Here is a 20,016-nt window from a genome sequence, read left to right as displayed (position 1 = left end):
TTACACGTTCGTGCATTCAATTCTTACCACCTTACAAAGTAGGTTTTATTACTTTCTTTGTTCTACTCATTTAACAGGCCCAGAAAACAGGCAGAGCTGGAATTTGAATTTAGGTATTCTGGTTCCAGAGCACTCATTTGTAACCACTATGATTTTTTTAAATATAAACTTATTTTTGGCTGTGTTGGGTCTTCGTTGCTGCACGCGGACTTTCTCTAGTTGCGGAGGGCGGGGGCTACTCTTCTTTGCGGTGCGCGGGCTTCTCACTGCAGTGGCTTCTCTTGTTGTGGAGCACGGACTCTAGGCGCGCGGGCTCAGTAGTTCTGGCGAACGGGCTTAGCTGCTCCGTGGCATGTGGGATCTTCCCGGCCAGGGCTCGAACCCACGTCCCCCGCATTGGCAGGTGGATTCTTAACCACTGCACCACCAGGGAAGTCCCACCACTACATATTTTTGAATAAACAAAATCCTTTTTTGGATATCCCAAATTCAGCTTTAACCTGGGCAGCTAAGACCAAAATAAATTTAGAAATAGCAATGACACACCTGCACCCCAGAGGACCCAAAGGTCTCTACTTGCTGGCAGTGATCTCCTTGGCTTCCAGTCCACGCTGCCTGGCCTTCCTGGCTGAAGCCACTTAATCCCATTTGTCAAGTTAGTGGCCGCACACATGCCACCAGCAGCTGTGTTCTTAGCACAGGAACCTAAGGAGGCCTTCTCTTTGTGCAGACGGTGCTGCACTGACCTTGTTATCTGATTTTAGTGACCGCTCCCTCACATTTGAATCCTGGCCAGGTTGGTCAAGTCTGGTTGTCTGGATGTCCCTAGGCTGGACCGGCCTGCCAGGAGAATTTCACATAGGACTCCCAGCAAGTCCTGAAGCAAGCCGTCATCACAGTAAGAACAATCTTTCCAACCTTCTGTTTATATACTTTTTGCACAAATGACAAAACAGGCACTAGATACACTGAGAGAAGGAGAGCCAGTGTGGGACATGCAGGCATCCAGAACTCAAATCCAGGCAGACCAGGCAAGGTTAAAGCATAGTAATAAATGAGAGACAAAGTTGATGTAATTATTTAATGACACAGGAAAATAATGTTATGAAACAAGATGGTTACAAATAGTGGGTAAGGATGACTTACTTCACCTTTGATTAAAAAAAAATTAAAATGTATACAAAACACTGGAGGGTTATGTATCAAAATATTGGCAGTATTTACTTCTGTTCAGTGATTAAATATTCTTCTCTTTGCTTCTGTGTACTTTCTGAAACATGATTATTTCTGAAACAAAAAAGAATAGTTACTGGAAAGAGAAACAGTTATTAAATGCCAGAAGTCCAGCAATCAAGGTCTGAAACCAAGGACATGTCTAGCTAGGGGGACAGTGGTCGAGCCCAGGTGTGGAACAGTATATCACTCTTTCCTTTTCCTACTGCAGTGCTGTTTACCAGACTGTTTCTTCTACATTTGATACTTATATTTAATAGGAATCTATGAATATGAACTGGTACAACAGCAAAATGATGCTAGCCACTTTGGTTTTAAATAACTACAAAATGTAATAACCATTCTGTAGTTATAAAACACTAGAAATAAAACATAAAACACACCAGAAATCAAAAGTTCCTACAACAAAAAACCCCATCTGACTAAATCACTGACTTTGTTGCTCATTCTGATGTGTGTTCATTTTCAGTTTTCACCATAAATCTACTTTTGTTTCATGGATCTGGAAGAGGCAATTTTTCTCAAAAAGATGCTTTGCCTTCTAAGTACTATGAAGAGTTGGAAGGGCTCACCAAAATCCAAACCACTTCAAACAAACAAGTTTGACTCAGGAGTGTCACCATTCTCTGTGCCTTAAAAAAAAAAAAGTCTGCTAAGTTACCAAATGGAGAACAGCAGAGTATTACACCTGTAAATGAGGCTCAAAACTCTCAGATCTCATCCCCAACCTACCCTCCATGTCAGGACTGCTGGAGCACTTTACTCAAATAACAATGACAACCCGTATTTCTTCCTCTTAAAAAAGTAAAATGGAGAAAGGATCATTGTTTTAAAATCCAACATGTAAAAAAAACAGTGCCACCTTTAACTGGAGGTGCTTCTCAGGTACTTCCCAAAGCCCCTGCGCCCTTTTACGTGGCAGCATTTTCAGGAGGGGTCAGAAAACTACTGAAGTAAGGTCCAAGAAACAACTAAAGGTCCAAGAAACAACCAAAACCAAAAAAATAAACTGAGATAATTTCAGCTGTCCAGTGTCACCTGCCCTGTCTGGCAGGCTGACACAGCACCCTAAGCCATACAAATCTTCAGACACCAGGAAGGAAAGGTACCAAAAGAATTACACTAGAACAGTAACCAGTTTGGGGAAAAAAAGATTTCAACTTAAAAACATTCTATCATCACAAAGACTAAGAAGATCCCTTGCTTTGTCCTTGGCCAATCAAGAAATACTGAACTGTTTTACATCCCCAAAGAGGAGACCCACTGGAAATATCAGTGCCAGCGCCTCAAGTCAATTCATAGTCTTGTTAGGCGAGTCCCAAATCCTACGGCAACAACAATTCTTTTGTTAGAGCAAGAAAAAAAAAATCCATTTCAGGACAAAGGTGTGTCTTCAGTGAGAGAACTGCCTGCCGTCAGATGGTTTCTTGCTTATGTGCTTGAAGATCTTGGACTTCTCGACTTTTCTGGCTTTCTGGTAGCCGAAGCCACCGCCGCCGCCCCTTTTTCTAAGTTTGCCGTCGTTGCTGTTCACGTCTAAAGGGGGACGTTAAGGAAATCAAGCAACACAAAGACAAGGACTCCAGTCTACCGTCTGCAGAAGAACCAGCCAGCTGTACCCCAGGGGCCCCGCCACCCCTCCCCAGGCCACGAACACACACGAACATTCCAGACAATCAGGAGTGGCCACGTAACTGTGGACTAAAACTAGCAGGATAGATTTTTAAGCCCAGTGTAATACTTGTATTATTTTTCCACGCAATGAAGCCGAAGAGGTAAATCGGTAAGTGTGTAGGAACACATTAAGAAATACTCCCAGTGTCAAAACAAAATGCCTTTCACCTCTGTTGGGAGCTGATTCAGAGGTGCCTGACCGAGTGGAGTTGCTCTTCCTGTCACATGGGGACTCAACATGTGTTCACAACAGCAGACACTCACTCGATGCTCACGATGCGGACGGCCACCCAAACTGTGGTCCTCCAAGTCCCCTTGGGAGTTACTACCACAGTGTTAACGAGCAGGCCTCACTCCAGCTGGCTGTTTCTTCTGTTGAAAATGTGTAATAAAACATATATTACATATCATAACAGAAGCAACTGGACGTGTTCCCTTTGCCTTTTATCTTGAGTAGCACTTAGGTTATTTTCTTTCACCGGTCTTGCAATTTCCTTGCATGAAATGCTTCAACGACTGAGAGGATAAAAGCCCTCGGAGAGGTTCCATCTTGTCTTCAGCTTCTTCAAGGTATCCCGCTCCTCTGGGTACCCTATATAGTGAAGCCACACACCGCCGAGCCCTGCCCCTCTGAGCTTCTCCCCGGAACGTACAACTCCCCCTGCTCTGCCTGCCACTCACATTCCACTGTCTTTTCTAAAGCCATGAACTGTCTCGCTTGTGTAGTCTCCACCCTGACAATTAACCCCTGCCCACCCCATGTGAGCACTGACAAGAGGTCAGTGACCAGCTTGAAGGCCTGGGCCCTGCAGGCCTCAGCCAGAGCAGACACACCAACCCAAGTGCTAAGCCCCAAGGCCCCCGGTCAAGCTTCTGTCCCTTAGCGCCTGGACGAATTCATAACCACAAAGAAAAGGATACTCAAATCAACAAAAGGAGGCACCTTGAAACCAAATGACAGAGCAACCTGAGGCAAGTTTAAGTTATTAACATTATAGATCTGTTTCAGCGAATGGGAATCATACGCTCGAATGTATGACTTATACGCTTCCTGGGCTGATTTATGAAGGAAGTAGTTCTTTTCAATCAGCTTTTCAAGCTGAAACAGAAAGAAATATTGCTTTTAATGAAATAAAAAAGCATGTCATATAAAACATTTGTTCCAATACACTTGCTCCAAGCTTTGTAATATCTGTAAAATCAGGCTGCAGTTAAGAATAATGACAAAATTCTTGTAAAATACGGACTGGGGCTTCCCTGGTGGCGCGGTGGGTAAGAATCCGCCTGCCAATGCAGGGGACACGGGTTCGAGCCCTGGTCTGGGAAGATCCCATGAGGGGACACGGGTACGAGCCCTGGTCTGGGAAGATCCCATGTGCCGCGGAGCAACTGGGCCCGTGAGCCACAACTACTGAGCCTGCGCGTCTGGAGCCTGTGCTCCGCAGCAAGAGAGGCCGCGATAGTGAGAGGCCCGCGCACTGTGATGAAGAGTGGCCTCCGCTTGCTGCAACCAGAGAAAGCCCTCGCACAGAAACGAGGACCCAACGCAGCCAAAATATATAAATAAATAAATAAAGATACGGACTGAAACAAGGCAGAGAGCTCTGGAATGTGGTCACCAGCACAACAAGACACCGAAACAATCACTCAGTCCAAACTTCTCACTTCAGGAAAAGGGAGACTCGGAGTACAATGACTGTCAATGAGACACTAGAAAGGTGGTGCTGGGATGACCCTTCCTCCCCCTCTCCCCTGCATACCTGAGACTGAATGTCAGAAATTTTGGACCAGGAAAACTCAAATTCACTTAACGGAACCTAGGAAACAAAAGCACGCCGATTAGTAAACCAGGATGGCTCTGATGCAGCTCATCGGGCGCTGAAGAGATGAAAGGGGAACAGGCCTGTGGAATCCCATGGGCCAGACATCTGCTCCCTCTTGTCTCCCAATGCCAACGGGAAAGGCTTACCTTCCCTCTGCTAACTGCACATCAATCATGCTATGGAATCCTCTTGAAAGAAAAGGCGAGAAACTGGCAGGGGCAATAAATCACTGAAGCCCTTTTCTCTAAATAAAGATCTCTGTGGATGCAACGTGAAGCAGCCTGAAGCTTCTAGCTGAAGAACCACTAGCCCTTCTCTCCAACACCACACTGCCCTGTGACTGGGGTTTGTGACACTAGGTCACAATGATCACAAACTCCTACAGGAAGGATACTTCTTACCAGTTCTAACTTATTAGATGACTGGGAAAGTGCGAGACCGGTGCTAAATGCTGGGGGAAAAGAACAGCTGCCCGAGTCACGGGCCCTGCCGTCAGGGACCCTGCAGCCTTGGGGGGAGACAGGTAAGTGAGGAGACAACTTGATGAGCACCCGTGCTGGGGGGACATGAAGGAGGGCAGGGCCTCCCAGAGAAGACGGCAGCTAGCGGGAGCAGAGGCTATCTGAGAGCCAGGAAACAGGCATCTGGAGAAAAAGTGCAAGTGCTGATGGCAATCCCTAGGAACTGCTCCACGATGGGGGCAGTGGGGGGAGGAAAATCCACCAGGCGACACTGTGCCAGTGAAGAGGCAAATGTTAGGCAAGACAAGGCCCGACAAGCATTCTCACGACCTGGGAACAGAGAGGCCAAAGCCAGATTAGGGCGGACTGGAGACCAAAATCAGAGGAGCTGAAATATAACCCACTTTTCAAAACGGCAGACTGAGGAAAGGCGACGGGCAGTAGCCATGCTGGACCTAGTGATAGGAGAGCGGGTTTAGGGTTGAAGTTATTTTTTTGGTCAGAGACTTGAGATGGTAAAGAGCTAACTGCCAGGGAGGGACTGAGTCAACGGACAAGGGCCCGAAGGAGGAAGAGGTAGGAAGGAATGGGTTCCCTTGGCCTCGGGCGAGGTGCAGACACCAGGGTGAAGACACGTGGAGGAGGGCGGCAGCAGGGGAGCAGAGAAGGCCGGTGTGAGGGAGCTCACTCACGAGGAGTGGAGGAGGTTTCAAACAGGACTGGGCGGACGAGAGCGGAGACTGGGGACAGGGAGGCACCCTGCGCGACACAGAGCTCAAGAACGGGGCCTCGAGGATAGTTTTCTGCTCACATTTCCTGGGGGCGACCCACATAAATCTCATCTGCTAAACTGCTGTAACAGCTGTCCGAACAGCATGGCGACGACGCAGGACTCCTCGGACACACCTAGAAATGGTGCTTAAGGCCGTGTGCACCGGTAACCAATTCCTCTCGAGAGGAATCTGTCCCCAGCTTAAGGTTTTCCAAGTGAAGGTCTTTACCTTGGACTGCTTCAAGTAGCGAAGGAAACCCAATTCTTCAGGGCGCAAAATGAGCAAGGCATGCCCTCTGCCGTTCAGGCCTCTGGCTGTTCTACCCACACGATGAATATATTCCTTTGGTGGAGAGAGAAAACCTGAGGTAATACACTGGTTTCCACGGCAACCTGTGGCGATCTGCTCGTCCAGAACTTGCACGGTAGTGGACGGCAGTGTGCCAGCACGTCAGTGTGAGACGGTGCCCACCTCCACCTAGGGGCGCCACACAGCCCGTGACCATGCTCCCCAAAGCTAGTCCCCCATTCCTTCTGCAGGGAGCATCCCCACAGAGGTAACAGAGCCATGCCCGGGGCCAAGGAAAGCTAGACAGAACATTCACATTAATTCTACGATCTAATCAAATGACTATTAAGTGTGCTTCAATTTCAAAAGGGCTTTGGGAAACATATTTAAATGCTGGCTGATAATCTACATAATCTATTGTTTGCTGAAATACCCAGTAAAACTTATTTTACTACATATACTAAAGACTGGTATCTATCTCTGTAAGCAAACTTTATTTCCTTCTGACATCTACTGCTCTTAACAGATCCTTCCAAGCACAGGACATGCCTAACTTAAGTCCCACTGACACCCCTCAGATCTCCTTGCACACACCCTCTTTGGGTCCTGCAAAAGCCCTAAACACTCGCAGCATCAGAGAAATACTGCAGTCACTGCACACTACAGGGATATTCTCTGGAATGTGGTATTTCTCAGGGAACCTTGGGGTCATCCGGAGGGTCATACTGAACAATCCAGTCCACTTCAGGAATATCCAGCCCTCTAGCTGCCACGTCTGTACACAACAAGATCCCCGAATCTGCATTGCAGAACTGGAAGAACGTGGTCGTACGCTTATTTTGTTTCTGCCTTCCCTAGAATCAAAAGAAAACATCCATTGGAACAGAAAACTTGAAGTTGTTTGTGGGAGGTCTCGATGTAGAATCCCCAAACTGTGGAACTATTACCCTGCTTTATTTCAAGTTCATAACCTGTCCTATTTCCTCAAGGGATGGCATCCGTTCCTCCTTTCTGGTGCCCGCCCCTCCACCCCCAGCAAAGCTCCCTTCACACAGGATCAGTCACCCACTATTGCCCAAACTACTCAGAACTATGTTTGGAGGAGAGAGCAATACCTCAATCCCCACAATCTATATAACTTGATAAGTGTAACCTGTTTTTAATAAATTCATTATAATCACTTACATGAATGGCCAAGACAGGCAAATCGATGTAGTTCAGCAACTCATAGTGGTATTTCACGGACTTACAGGATGAAAAGAAAACCATCAGTTTCTTCTTCCGGTTCTTCTTAAGGAATGTAAAGAGTAGGAGGAATCTCTTTTCGGAAGGACAGACAACATATCCCTAGGAGAGGTTCAAGTGAACAGACACAAAATAATCAAATGGACATTTTCAGCTTCATGAACTAATATAATTTGATGGAGAGCACAGATTAGTACAGGATATACACTGTTATGCCTCACCTACAGCAAAATTACTGCCTTCATTATAACAATGCATCCCTAAAATAAGACTAATTTTAACTCTTGATTCCTTTTATTGGCTACAATCACTGGATACTAAATACTTTCCATATTTCTGAAATTACTGGTTATTAAGTTCTTGTAATCATAATATACCAATACCTCTATTAACTGGAACCCTCAAAGTGTATCAATGATTCATCTTTAGAAGTTCCTTAACAGCAAGATCTCAAATAACCACAGCTTAAGCGCACTGTCCTAAACACGATAACAAAGCTGGGTGAATATATTTTTAAAAACTAAACAACCAATGAAAGGTTTTTAAGCTAAAGTGTTACAGGAAACATATCATTCATCAGAAGACTCAACCTTACAGCTCTATTTTTAATCAACCTAGTCTGGATCTCTGTCACATCATTTCCACAGCAAGGCGCCTGAAACCAGCCTCTCCACCTTCTAACTCACCTCACATCTTAGCGCAAGAGATGATTAAACAGCAAAATGTTTTTTACGCATCTAAAATTGGCAGTGATGTATTTAGTTCATTAACCCATTTGCTTTCTAGACGATCCTCCAAACACTTGCAAGGAAACACCAACGATCCTTAAAATTGAAGGTATTGACAAAAAGTACCTGCTCAAGACCGTCCACGGTTGCATGAGCTTTATCGTCATCAACACCAACATACAAGGGCTCCTTTTTCAGAGAAATCCTTGCCAGGTCTTCAACTTTTCGAGTTTGTGTGGCAGAAAAGAGCATGGTCTGTCTGCGGGCTGAAACACACCCACATAAACATAACCCAGATCCTTCAGGGAACCTTTAGAATTGCTTCACAACTAAAAACGCTCTCAGTGGAACTATCAGAAATGAGAGACATGGTATCGCTATAAATAGTAAGAAAGGAACACCATGGACAACTTTATGTCTAGACATTTGATAACTAAGATGAAATGGACAGCTTCCTTGAAAAAGAAACTGCTAAAGCTTGCTCAAGAAGAAATAGAAAACCTGAATAGCCTTGTATCTATTAAGGAAATTATAGTTAAAATCTTCATGTAAAGAAGACTCCAGCCCCAATGGCCTCTGCTGGTGAAGTCTATCAAACACTTAAGAAAGAAATATTATCAATATTTCATAAACTCTCCAGGACACTGAAGAGAGCTTACTTCCCAACTCATACCTTTTACAAAGTTTTAGCAAAGTGAATCCAGAAATATATATAAAGGATAATGCATCATGACCAAGTGGGGTTTATTCTAGGAATGCAGGGTTGGTTAACAGTTGAAAATTAACCAATATAATTTACCATATTAACAGACTAAAGAAAAAACATCTGATCATTTCAACAGACACAGAAAAAACACCTGTCAGAATTTAACATTTATTACTGATTTAAGAAAAATCTTAGCAAACTAGGAACAAAAGGGATCACCCTTAGTCTGGTACAGGGCATACAGATCTAGAGCATCTACAGCTAACATCATACTTAACGGTGAAAGACGGAATGCTTTCCCACCTAAGATCAGGGGTAAGACAAAGATGTCTTCTCTTGCCAGTTCTATTCAGGATTATACTGGAGGTTCTGGCCAGCTCAATCAGGCATGAAAACAATTAAGTGAAAAATTTTATCTCACAAAAGATATGAAAAAACCTGTACACTGAACTCTGAAACACTGCTGAGAGAAATTAGGGAGCTAATAAACGAAGATCTACCTCATTTACGTGTTGAATGACTCAACATTGTCTTCCACCAATGATCAATATTCAGTACAATCCCAAGATCCCCAGAGATTAACAAACTGATTCTAACATTCTTATAGAAATGCCAAGGACAAGACCAGCCAAAACAATTTTGAAAACGAACAAAGTTGGAGGGTTAACACTACCTAATTTCAAGACTTAACAGGAGGAACTGGAAATTCCATACACTGCTGATGGGGATGTAAATTGGTACAAGTTAAACATACACCAGTCACGCCATTCCTAGGTAATCACCCAACAGAAAAGGAGATATATGCCCACAAAAAGAGCTGTAGATGGATGTTCACAGCAACTTTATTTGTAGTAGACCGAAACAGTTAACAACACAGTCGTCCATCAATAGTTAAATGGATAAACAGGTTGTGGCATATTTATACACTAGAACGCCACTGAGGAATAAAGCAAAGAACTACTGATACGTGTAACGGCACAGATGAATCACAGAAGAATTTGCTGAGCAAAAGAAACCAGACAAAAAGAGAGTTACACTGCATATGAATTCATATGAATCCCTGGAAAATGCAAACCAATCTACAGTGACAGAAAGCAGATCAACAGTCACCTGTGAGAGAGATGTGCGTGGCAGCTGTTGGAAATAGGGGGCGGTGAGAGGGAGGGATTACAAAGGCGCACAAAGTTTTGAGGGTTATGGAAATGTTCACGGTATTGACTGTGGTGATGGTTTCGAGGTGTAAACAGGACAAAAACGTATCAAATCATACATTTAAAATATGTAGATTATTATGTTAATTATACCTCAATGAAGCATTAAAAAACCAATCGTATAATATACTGAACCATGGTGTTTTTATAGATATAAGCAGTTTACAATGTTTCAAGTACTATAACCAAGGTATGGACCACTCAAACATAACACAGAAAGCAGCAAGTCGATGGCTACCCAGGAGATGTGAGATGGGGTGGCGGGGACGGACGGGAACGAGACATATGTTAAGACTGTTCAACTTGCATGGCGGCCTCTCAAAGGGCAAAACCACTGCGTTAAGTCACTAGTGAGAGTGATGCTTGTGCTGCAAACTACATCTGAGGGTGACTGGCACAACCACTGCACTTGCTAAATTAAAATTCTGACATTAGTAGTTTTCATACAGGAAAAACTCTCATCTACTTCCAACAGCTACTCGGCAAACCACACGCAGATGCTACCTACTTACTTGGCAGAAGTTTAATAATTTGCTTTAATTCTTCTTCAAACCCAACATCCAAGATACGATCAGCCTCATCAATAACCAGACACTGTAGGTTTTTATACATAAACCCTGGGGTATTCTGACAAGACAAAGGACAAAGAAAAACTGTGAGCCGTCAAAGTTTATGTTTCACACAGACAAAAGACGGGGACCACACAATCGTGTTCTCTCACCTGCATATGGTCCAGGAGGCGGCCTGGTGTGGCCACAATGACGTTGATCCCATTGGCAAGCTTCTGTGCTTCAGCAGACCTGTTACTGCCACCCATTATTAACCCATATGTGTGAACATGGTGTGTCATCAGCTCCTTAAGGACGCCAAAAGTCTGCATGGCTAGTTCCCTAGTAGGTGAGAGAATAAGGACTCCTGTTCCTAAAAAGCAAAACAGGATATACAGTGAAAGTCAAACTAGTTATCACCAGGAGTCCACCAACAGCTACAACAGACTTCCAGTGAGATACTGGCAGAAACGATGGGGCCACAGACTTACCATTCCTGGGCATGAACTTTAACTTAACAATGAGTTCAACTGCAGGAATGAGAAATGCCAGGGTTTTGCCACTGCCTGTTTTTGCAGCTGCTAGAAGATCCCTAAAAAATAAAAAGGAAAAGGAGAGAGACATTTAGTCTACTCACTCAACAAGTACCATGTACTATCACACGTTTTAGGCACTGAGGCTAGATCATAACACGAAAAAAGTCCCCACCTTCTCTCTCACTGAAATCAGTCATGTGGGTTAAATACTTAACTCAAAAATAAGAATTGTGCTAAAACCAGAAGTGAACAATCTTCTCCAAACATCAGTAAATAAGCTAGAGCCTTTAACGAAGGTTGGGTATGTTACCCAACACAGTGCAAGATCAATAGAACATACTGGTATTTTCTTTCCAAACTACTAGCACTAAAAATAGAGATACTAATGCCCAAACCTCAGTGTTAATCATACCTGCCCTCCAGAAGTGGTCTGATACTTTTATGCTGAATTTCAGTCATGTTTGTAAAGCCCATTTCTTTTATTGCCTTCAGAGTGTTCTCATTGACAAGATTAGTCAGAGAATCAAACGAAGTATCCTCAAAAGCTCCTAAAGAGAAGACAGTTTATCATTAGCAAACTTATCTTTTCTTAATCGTTAATATTGCTAGTTTCCTAAATTAGTTTTGCTGGTTGAAAACATTACTGGGTTGGTGTCAAGCTTAGAAGAGCTTCTTCCAATAAGAAAAGAATAAACCCCAACCATTCCTATAAAAAAAACCGTATACTTTTGAAGTTTCTCCACTGCTAATGGCTGTGTGATGTAAAGTCCAGAGCCTATACTGTAACAAAATAACAGACGGAGAGATGGTACAGTCAAGGGACTTGTATGAAATGAAAACGCCAAGGTGGCGGGAAGGGGAGAGGGGAGAGATGGGGGTGGTTGGCCGGGGGAGAGTTCAGAGAGAAATGAAATGTTTAAGAAATGTGAAATAAAAAGTGAAAACATTCGGTGTAATAAAAACTGAGTATGAAATCAATCAAAATCGTAACTCTCACTCCAAAAAGACAACTGAGAAGAGTCGGATGTAGCCACAGATGGTTAGACTGCACCCATACATCAGGTGTACTGTGGTTCTCCAGCAGAGGGAGGCATCAGCATCACCCGGGAGCTCCCCGCCCCACGCGTGCCCTGGCTATAACCCAAGTTTTGGCAACCTCGACGCCACTGACATTTTGGAATGGATAATTTTTTGTTGTGAGAGGCTGTCCTATGCATTATAGGATGTCCTGCAGCATCACTGACCTCTACCTACCGGATGCCTGTAGCCTGCCCCCAGTTCTGACAACCAAACATACTGGTGGCCAACCCTCAAGTTTTGCCTGGGACAGAGGTTTAAGGGATGCAGGACTTCGAATGGGAAAACTGGGATGAGCCGGTCACCCTACCTGGGAGGTAAAATTACCCTGTTTGAGAACCACTGCCATAACCTTTGCAATTTTGATTATGGAGATTGGGTGCTGGGCCTCAATTATTTTAATAAACGAAAAACCCAAACCAAACAACCCAAGCAACTGTTAGACATTTCTGGTTAGGAGCAACTGATTCTAGCCTAAACGCTTGACTTTACAGGTAAAGAAATAGAGGCTAAAGGAGGTGACTCTGGCACAAGCCCCTCAATAATGTTAATTTCACCCTTCTCTTTTAGTAATGGAGCCAGTATCGAACCTCTGGGCTCCAGACTTCCGGGCCAATGATTTTCCTACTACAACATGGAGTGAGCTTTAGAAAGTGACAAACCAAAGGAACAGAGGACCCCAAGAACTATTCGTGTGCATGTCAAAATATTCAGCGTTAGAAATAAAGAAAAGGGAAAAACAGAGAAAGAAACAACAAGAACTAAGGCACACAACGTGGATGATAAAAAGCAATAGTTAGATATAAAACCATTTCTTGTCAATACTTATTTTTTCCAGGTAAATTAAAAGCCACAACTGAACCTTTAAATACTATAATCCAAGGAGGCATGACATTTTACAGAAGATCTATGTGGAAAACATTGATAGCTACCTGTCAGTCCCAGGGGCAGGCTGGGCACCATGCTGTCATCGTCCTCATTGTCTGGCTTCTCCACACTGTTTTCTGTTTCTTCAGGAGCCTGGGCACCATCTTCAGAGTCTCCTTGGTCTTCAGTTTTCGCTTTTTTGGAATCTTTGGATTAAAGGACAAACCCCCCACAAATTTTTTTCTTAAAATAAGAATACCAAATGAGACCACACAATAAAAGATGTGTGATGCAAAAAGGCATATTTTCAAAAGCTTAACATATTTTCAGTTTTTATTTGCTAAGAATCTCTTTTTCCTAATTAAAAAATCTGGCTATATTAAAAAACCCAGTGGGACACACAGATTTGCCAACAAACTATTTTTTAGGCTTCTTAATACATATTCTTTTACTGAAGTACAGTTGATTTACAATATTGTGTTGGTTTCAGGTATATAGCAAAGTGATTCAGTTCTACATACATATATGTATATATTGACATTCTTTTTAAAAAATTCTTTTTCATTATATTGAATACAGTTCCCTGTGCTATACAGTATAAATCCTTGTTCTTTGTTTTATATATGGTAGCATGCATCTGTTAACCCCATACTCCCAATTTATCCACCCCCCTTCCCCTTTGGTAACCATAAGATTGTTTTCTGTCTGTGAGTCTGTTTCTGTTTTGTAAGTTCATTTGTACTATTTTTCAGATTCCACATATATGTGATATATAATATTTCTTTGTCTGACTTACTACTTATATATTATACCATCTTAAGTGAGCAAAAAATTTTTTATAAGCTGAACTAAACAATTTAAGTATGTTAATCACACCCAGTTCTATAAACTTTACTGAGAAAAAAAACAAGGGCAAGTCATTAACGTTTTTTTAAAAAAACTTATAACAAGCACCGGTTTTTCCTCCTATGCCATTAAACATAAATTTTCTATAAAAGCTAATTTTTTTTTAAAGGGGAACAGAAACACAAAAGGCTCTTCATGTTACTAGAGGCAGACTACAAAGCAAGAGCGACAATCTGCTTCGCTGGGTGATAGAAACTGGCCTGTTCCTTGACTGTAAGTGGTGAGGGGAGGAGAAGAAAGGCCTCCTGGCTTTTCATTTCTACATCCACAACTTTCATAACATAGTCCCTTAAACTACCTTTCCAGTCTTACCTCCCATCATGCTCTTAAATGTTCCACTCTGGGCCAAATGGGTTAACTACCATGCTGGGCTTTTACAAGTTTATGGCAGTTAGTGATGCTAGTTAGAACAGAATTGACCTAAGCCAGAACTCAGGACTCTTTGTAGCCCAGGACCGGCCTCTTCCTTGGACCTTACTATCACCCTTCTGGGAAATGGTCAGCACTGCAGGACCCACACGTTCAAAGGCCATGGATATTATCAGCTGGTCTTCAAGGCTTATTACTTCTGTTTTCCTCAAAACAGTTCTTAAAGGTTACCAATAGGATTTAAACTCCCAGCCCTGTGATTCAATGCTTGAGAGAAGAAATAATATCACTTCCTTAGGCATATTCAGAACAAGAATCCTAAGGGCACTAATCATTTTAGAATAGGATTACAATCACTTTAAATCAAAACTGTAATGTCTAATCCTCATGCTTTTCTCTATCTTATTTCACTTTTTGTTTAAACGATTTTATCATAACTTACAAATGTATTATAGCCTGTAGGTAGTAAAAAAGACAGCCATGCATGTTCGGAAAACAGACAAAAGATGAATAGGATATGCTAACACAAGTGCTGGCAAACTTCTATAAAGGGCCAGACTAAACATTTTAGGCTTTGCAGGCCATATGGTCTCTATCACCACAAAGGCCAAGTAAAAAAATGGGCATCTCAGTGTTCCAGTTAAGCTTTAATTGCAAAAATAGGCAGAAGGCTGAATAGCTTGCTGACACCTGTTCTATCCTGTCTTGAAATCTCTGCTTGCTCACATTTCAATTAAAATGCCTATTCTTTCACCTAAGCTTATTCAATACAAGAATCTTGCAAAAGAAAATAGCCCTGCCTCCCCAACCCTGGCCATTCTACTCACTTGGAAATTAACGTTCCATTTATTCAGAAGTTTCCTAACTGCTATTTTATACACTTTGCATATCCAAATTATCACTAAGTTGCCTTTCAAAGGTAGGAATTTATTGTAGGAAAAAGGAATGGGGCAAAAAAAGACGTAAATGAAAAGAATCACTAATGCAAAGGCCTTGACACATAAAGACCCAAGAAGATAGATTCTACTACCAGCCCAGATTTCTTTAGTGTCAGTAATTCCACAGTCCTCTTTGGAAACAGGTAAACCTAAAGTATTTTCCATAACATCTTATGGAAAAACCCGAATGAACTTTTTGGCCAGCCCAATACTATGTCATAGTACGTTCTGTTTATCATAAAAAGCTCCGATAGTTAACTGCCAAAGAAGAGCAGTATTTTGAGAAATGTTAAACTGCAGCACCCCCCCCCGCCGCCCCCCCCACAGTTTGCTTTAGCTACCAGGCTAGTTTCTCGTATGCCAGTGAGTACAGAGGAGCCTTGCATGTCATGTGGATATAAGAAGAGAGGAAAAGCAGAACGATAACTTGAAAACCTGAATAGCTTAAGTTCAAAGACAATACATACCAGGCCCAGCATCATCCACTATTTTTCTCTTTTTCTTCTTCTTCTTCTTTTTTGATTCTGCATTGGGAGACTGCATTGCTGCTTCCCCACTGGTCAGTGTGGTAGATTTCTTGGAGGATTTTTTAACTTTTACATTTTCCACTGTTTCTTTAGGTAAGTCTCCATTTTGGGCTTCTGACCAGCCTGCATTCATAGACTGTTTTAGGAATTTTTTAACTTTTCCACCTACTACTACTTCTTCAGAGATGTCTCCATTTTGGGTTTCTGACAAGCCCACATTCACAGACTGTTTTAGGGGCTTTTTAATTTTTCCACCTCCCACTGTTCCTTCAGACACATCTCCATTTTGAGTTTCTGACAAGTTCACAGCTGAGGCCCCTGTTTAAAAACAGAACACACATAGTGACAAAGGAGAGGTTTACTTACAAACAGTGGTATCCCAAATGAGAAATGTCATGGCTTCCAGGACTGAAATGATTTAGTTTTTACTTCCCTGTCATGTATATTAAGACAACTTCCAATTTTACAGTGTTCTACTGCAGGACAAATAAATTTAAAAAAAAAAGGGGGAAGCTGCATTGATTTTTTTAAATTCAAAAACCAATCTCTGTCCATAAGGAGTTGAAAGTCTGGAACAGGGAAACTTCAGTGAGGTTAAATAAACAGATGGGGCCAATGTTACTTACAAAATATACATTCTAATATTAGGTATTCGACAAATATACTTTCCTAGACATCAGTGAATTGAAAATTCTGTTGATGTAACCACTTATTTGTCTTGATATTTATCATATATAAATACCTAAGACCGTCTTTACAAAAGCATCTGTTTATATACAGAAGCACCATCTTTTGTTACCTTTAAGAAGCAGTTAGCAACGCTTTGTTATTCTATAGGAAATGGAAATATAAGGGAACTTCAAAAACATTATTCCTAAAACCCACACAACTCTTCTCTCCTCCAGGATTTCTTTCAATCAACTAATCTCTGCAGAAAACCAGCCAGTGTAAGGCATTATGCCTCCAACACTGCCCTAGGGGGCTTCCGTATTATACAGGACCGAAAAAGGTTAACATAACTTTAGGATGTCTGACCCACTGTCAGGAAGTTAGGACTGCAAATGAGGTAGGTAAAGAAAAGTGACATTCAGGTAAAATGCTTTTCATGGAAGTCTTTAAGGATGCAAATACATAGACGCTCTTAAGAAATTTATAACCTAAAGTTAGGGGTGACAGGAAGACAGGGCACGAGATTACGCACATGCGTATGGTATGTGCAAAAAGACACTCTGGGAGCTGAAAATGATGAAGTTCTTCAAGAGTCGAAACAGAGGGCAGGTGAGTAGGGGAAGGCAAGGGTATCAGGAATGTTCTGTGAAGAAGGACACCTAGCTTGTTCTGAAGCGACAGAGACAGGAGATAGTTGATGTGAAAGGAAGATGCGGGGAGGTGAGAAAGTCCCACGTGCCTGACTGGAAATGGGGGTTGGGGATGACCCTAGAAGTGGTGAGGAAGTCAGAAAGGGAGGGTGGAAGTGGGGCAGGCTGGAAACGAACTCTAGAGGCCTCCTGCCCGAACTCTGTAAGGACAAACTGCTGCTCAAAAAGGGCAGATCTGGGGCAACGCGGAGAGTCGGCATCTGCGCGGGGCCCGACGGGAGACCGCCCCGAGCTGCCTTTCCACGCTCCGCAAGCACGCGCGCTCTGCGGGGACGCTGCCAGCGCTACATCGGAGCCGCAGGGCCTCCCCACCAGAGCCGCTCGGCCGCTCGGCCCCGCGGCCGCCGCAGAGCGCCACGGCCCACGTGCTGGCTCCCTCCGCAACCCAGGCCGCCGCGAAGCTCGGCGCATCTCACCCTGGAGCTTTAGGTTTCGCTGTCGCAATCTGAGGTTCCGCTTCTCGATCTTCTTGCGTAAAAGTTTCATCGGTAGATGAAACATGTTGTCGGTGAAGCGCCTTCACGGCGGCGCCACAACCCGGCTTCTCCGCTCTCCCCGGTGACGTTACTTCCTTTCCGCCCACACGAGCTCTGTTCAGCCAGCCGGAAATACGTCACAGGAGCGCTCGCGGTCGTCGGAGCGGAAGTGGGTCCGGAGCGGAAATGCTTCCGGGCGCGTGCGCCGTCTTACCCTTGGAGAACGGATTCTCTGCAGCGCCCTCTAGGGGAACGTAGGACTGGCCCTGCACTGTGTTCCTTCGCATTGTGCGCGAGCCAGCCGACCACTGGGGACATTTGGTAGTTTGAGGTTCTTCTGGAGAAGTGTGAAATAGCAAGGCCGAGCAGAGGGCCTTAGGGAGTCTCCATTCTTTTTTTTTTTTTTTTTTTTTTTTTTTGCTGTACGCGGGCCTTTCACTGTCGTGGCCTCTCCCGTTGCGGAGCACAGGCTCCGGACGCGCAGGCTCAGCGGCCATGGCTCACGGGCCCAAGCGCTCCGCGGCATGTGGAATCTTCCCGGACCAGGCCACGAACCCGTGTCCCCTGCATCGGCAGGCGGACTCTCAACCACTGCGCCACCAGGGAAGCCCGGGAGTCTCCATTCTTATGTTCCTACCCTCTTTGGATCCTGGTAAGTTGAGTAGTACCTAAATTTCGTATATGTGTGTTTTCAAACTTGTTTGACCGCTCTCCTCAGTGAGACATAACACTTTCCATGTCACTTGGTACCCAGTAATCCACACATAAATATAACATTTCTCAAAGCAATACCCTAACTCTTGTTTCACTTTTTTTTTTTTTTTTTTTTTGCGGTACGCGGGCCTCTCACCGCCGTGGCCTCTCCCGTTGCGGAGCACAGGCCGCGGACGCGCAGGCCTAGCGGCCATGGCTCACGGGCCCAGCCGCTCCGCGGCATGTGGGATCCTCCCGGACCGGGGCACGAACCCGTGTCCCCCGCATCGGCAGGCGGACTCTCAACCACTGCGCCACCAGGGAAGCCCCTCTTGTTTCACTTTGATATTTTTCCTTCGATACCATTCATCCCATCCTAAATTCTGAGTCCGTTAAATATCCTGATTAGAATGCATTTAAATTGATTTTACTACTCTATTAAAGGATTGGCTGCAGTTTGAAAAATATAATCCCCAAAGCTCATACCCACAGAGACTTAAAAAGTCAGGACAGAAATTACAGTCTGGCTGGCCAGTAGACAGTTTTGTGTGTGTGGAAGAGGGTACATTAAAAAAAAAAAAATGTTGGGCTCCCCTGGTGGCGCAGTGGTTGAGAGTCCGCCTGCCGACGCGGAGGACGCGGGTTCATGCCCCGGTCCGGGAAGATCCCACATGCCGCGGAGCGGCTGGGCCCGTGAGTCATGGTCGCTGAGCCTGTGCGTCCGGAGCCTGTGCTCCACAACGGGAGAGGCCACAACAGTGAGAGGCCCGCGTACCACAAAAAAAAAAAAAAAAAAAATGTTGCCAACGTTAAAAATTGGGGATAGTTCTTGTAGAAATTCACATTTTTCTTTAAAAATTGGTCCAAATGGGCTGAAATTCCCCTTGGCAATAATCAATTTGAGCTGAATGATAATTGGAAGGGTTAATGAAAGCTAGAATAATTTGTTCACTTGGAGTGGCAGGGCATAAGCTCATAGGGATTAGACATAATCATAGGGAAAAAGAGAGAGGGAGAAAACTTGGGAGGGAGTTTAAACAGAATGTAAATAAACTGACTGAGAAATTACATTGAATTAGACTAGAAATTGAGACAAACCATGATGTGCTTAAGTTGTTACTAATTCGGTGGGTTAACAGATGAGTCAGAAATTTAAACTGGCACACATGCACAGACACACAGACACACACACACACACAGAGATATACATACATACATACACACATACACACATAGCTCAGTTTAAATATATATATGGCAGTTTAAATTGATATATATCAGTTTATATATTTGTCTATATACATTGTATTTTTTATATTTAAATTTTTTGTGTGTATTGTGAAGTTTTGACATCTTAAAAAATTCTTTCTGGCTGGAGAGAGATTGCTCCTCCAGGGACTAGCCAATTTTTAGAGATAGCATAAGACTCAGCCAGGAGTATGCCTTTAATATGCAAACTAAGTAATGCAGAGCCATACCTTCTCCATCTGGCCCGTGTACCCCAAGAGGCAATATTCCTCTGCCTTAATCATCCCAGGGCCAGGTACCAAGCAACTAT

General features: G+C 43.6%; 1 protein-coding gene across 2 annotated transcripts; it reads right to left on the bottom strand.

The window, feature by feature from the left end:
* Nucleotides 1-1,075: 1,075 nt before the first annotated feature.
* DDX18 (DEAD-box helicase 18) lies at nt 1,076-17,876 on the bottom strand. Of its 2 annotated transcripts, XR_003683581.2 has the most exons (15): nt 17,706-17,876; nt 15,851-16,228; nt 13,236-13,376; nt 11,639-11,774; nt 11,182-11,282; nt 10,864-11,063; nt 10,655-10,769; nt 8,352-8,491; nt 7,438-7,599; nt 6,954-7,106; nt 6,193-6,306; nt 4,668-4,724; nt 3,829-4,006; nt 2,498-2,769; nt 1,076-1,287 (listed from the first exon to the last, which is right to left on the bottom strand). XR_003683581.2 is itself a non-coding variant. In XM_024115015.3 (14 exons), the coding sequence occupies exons 1-14, from the start codon at nt 17,788-17,790 to the stop codon at nt 2,627-2,629; spliced, it is 2,103 nt and encodes a 700-aa protein (XP_023970783.1). In that variant the 5' UTR covers nt 17,791-17,876; the 3' UTR covers nt 1,552-2,626. The 2 variants fall into 2 exon arrangements, 1 of the variants encoding a protein (XP_023970783.1); XM_024115015.3 differs by lacking the exon at nt 1,076-1,287 and having other exon boundaries at nt 1,552-2,769.
* Between the last annotated feature and the right edge of the window lie 2,140 nt (nt 17,877-20,016).

The sequence above is a fragment of the Physeter macrocephalus genome, chromosome 2 (genome assembly GCF_002837175.3).
Source record: "Physeter macrocephalus isolate SW-GA chromosome 2, ASM283717v5, whole genome shotgun sequence".
Taxonomy (NCBI): domain Eukaryota; kingdom Metazoa; phylum Chordata; class Mammalia; order Artiodactyla; family Physeteridae; genus Physeter; species Physeter macrocephalus.
The sequence above is the reverse complement of the archived record's forward strand: the minus strand, read 5'-3'. Positions and strand labels throughout refer to the sequence as shown.

Excerpts from the sequence above, each read along its gene's own strand:
- DDX18 (XM_024115015.3), bottom strand. The coding sequence starts at position 17,790 with ATGTTTCATCTACCGATGAAACTTTTACGCAAGAAGATCGAGAAGCGG. Across the intron at positions 13,377-15,850 it reads AGTGGATGATGCTGGGCCTG|ATTCCAAAAAAGCGAAAACT; the intron begins GTATGTATTGTC and ends TTTAATCCAAAG. Across the intron at positions 4,007-4,667 it reads TTTCTGACATTCAGTCTCAG|CTTGAAAAGCTGATTGAAAA; the intron begins GTATGCAGGGGA and ends TTTCTGTTTCAG.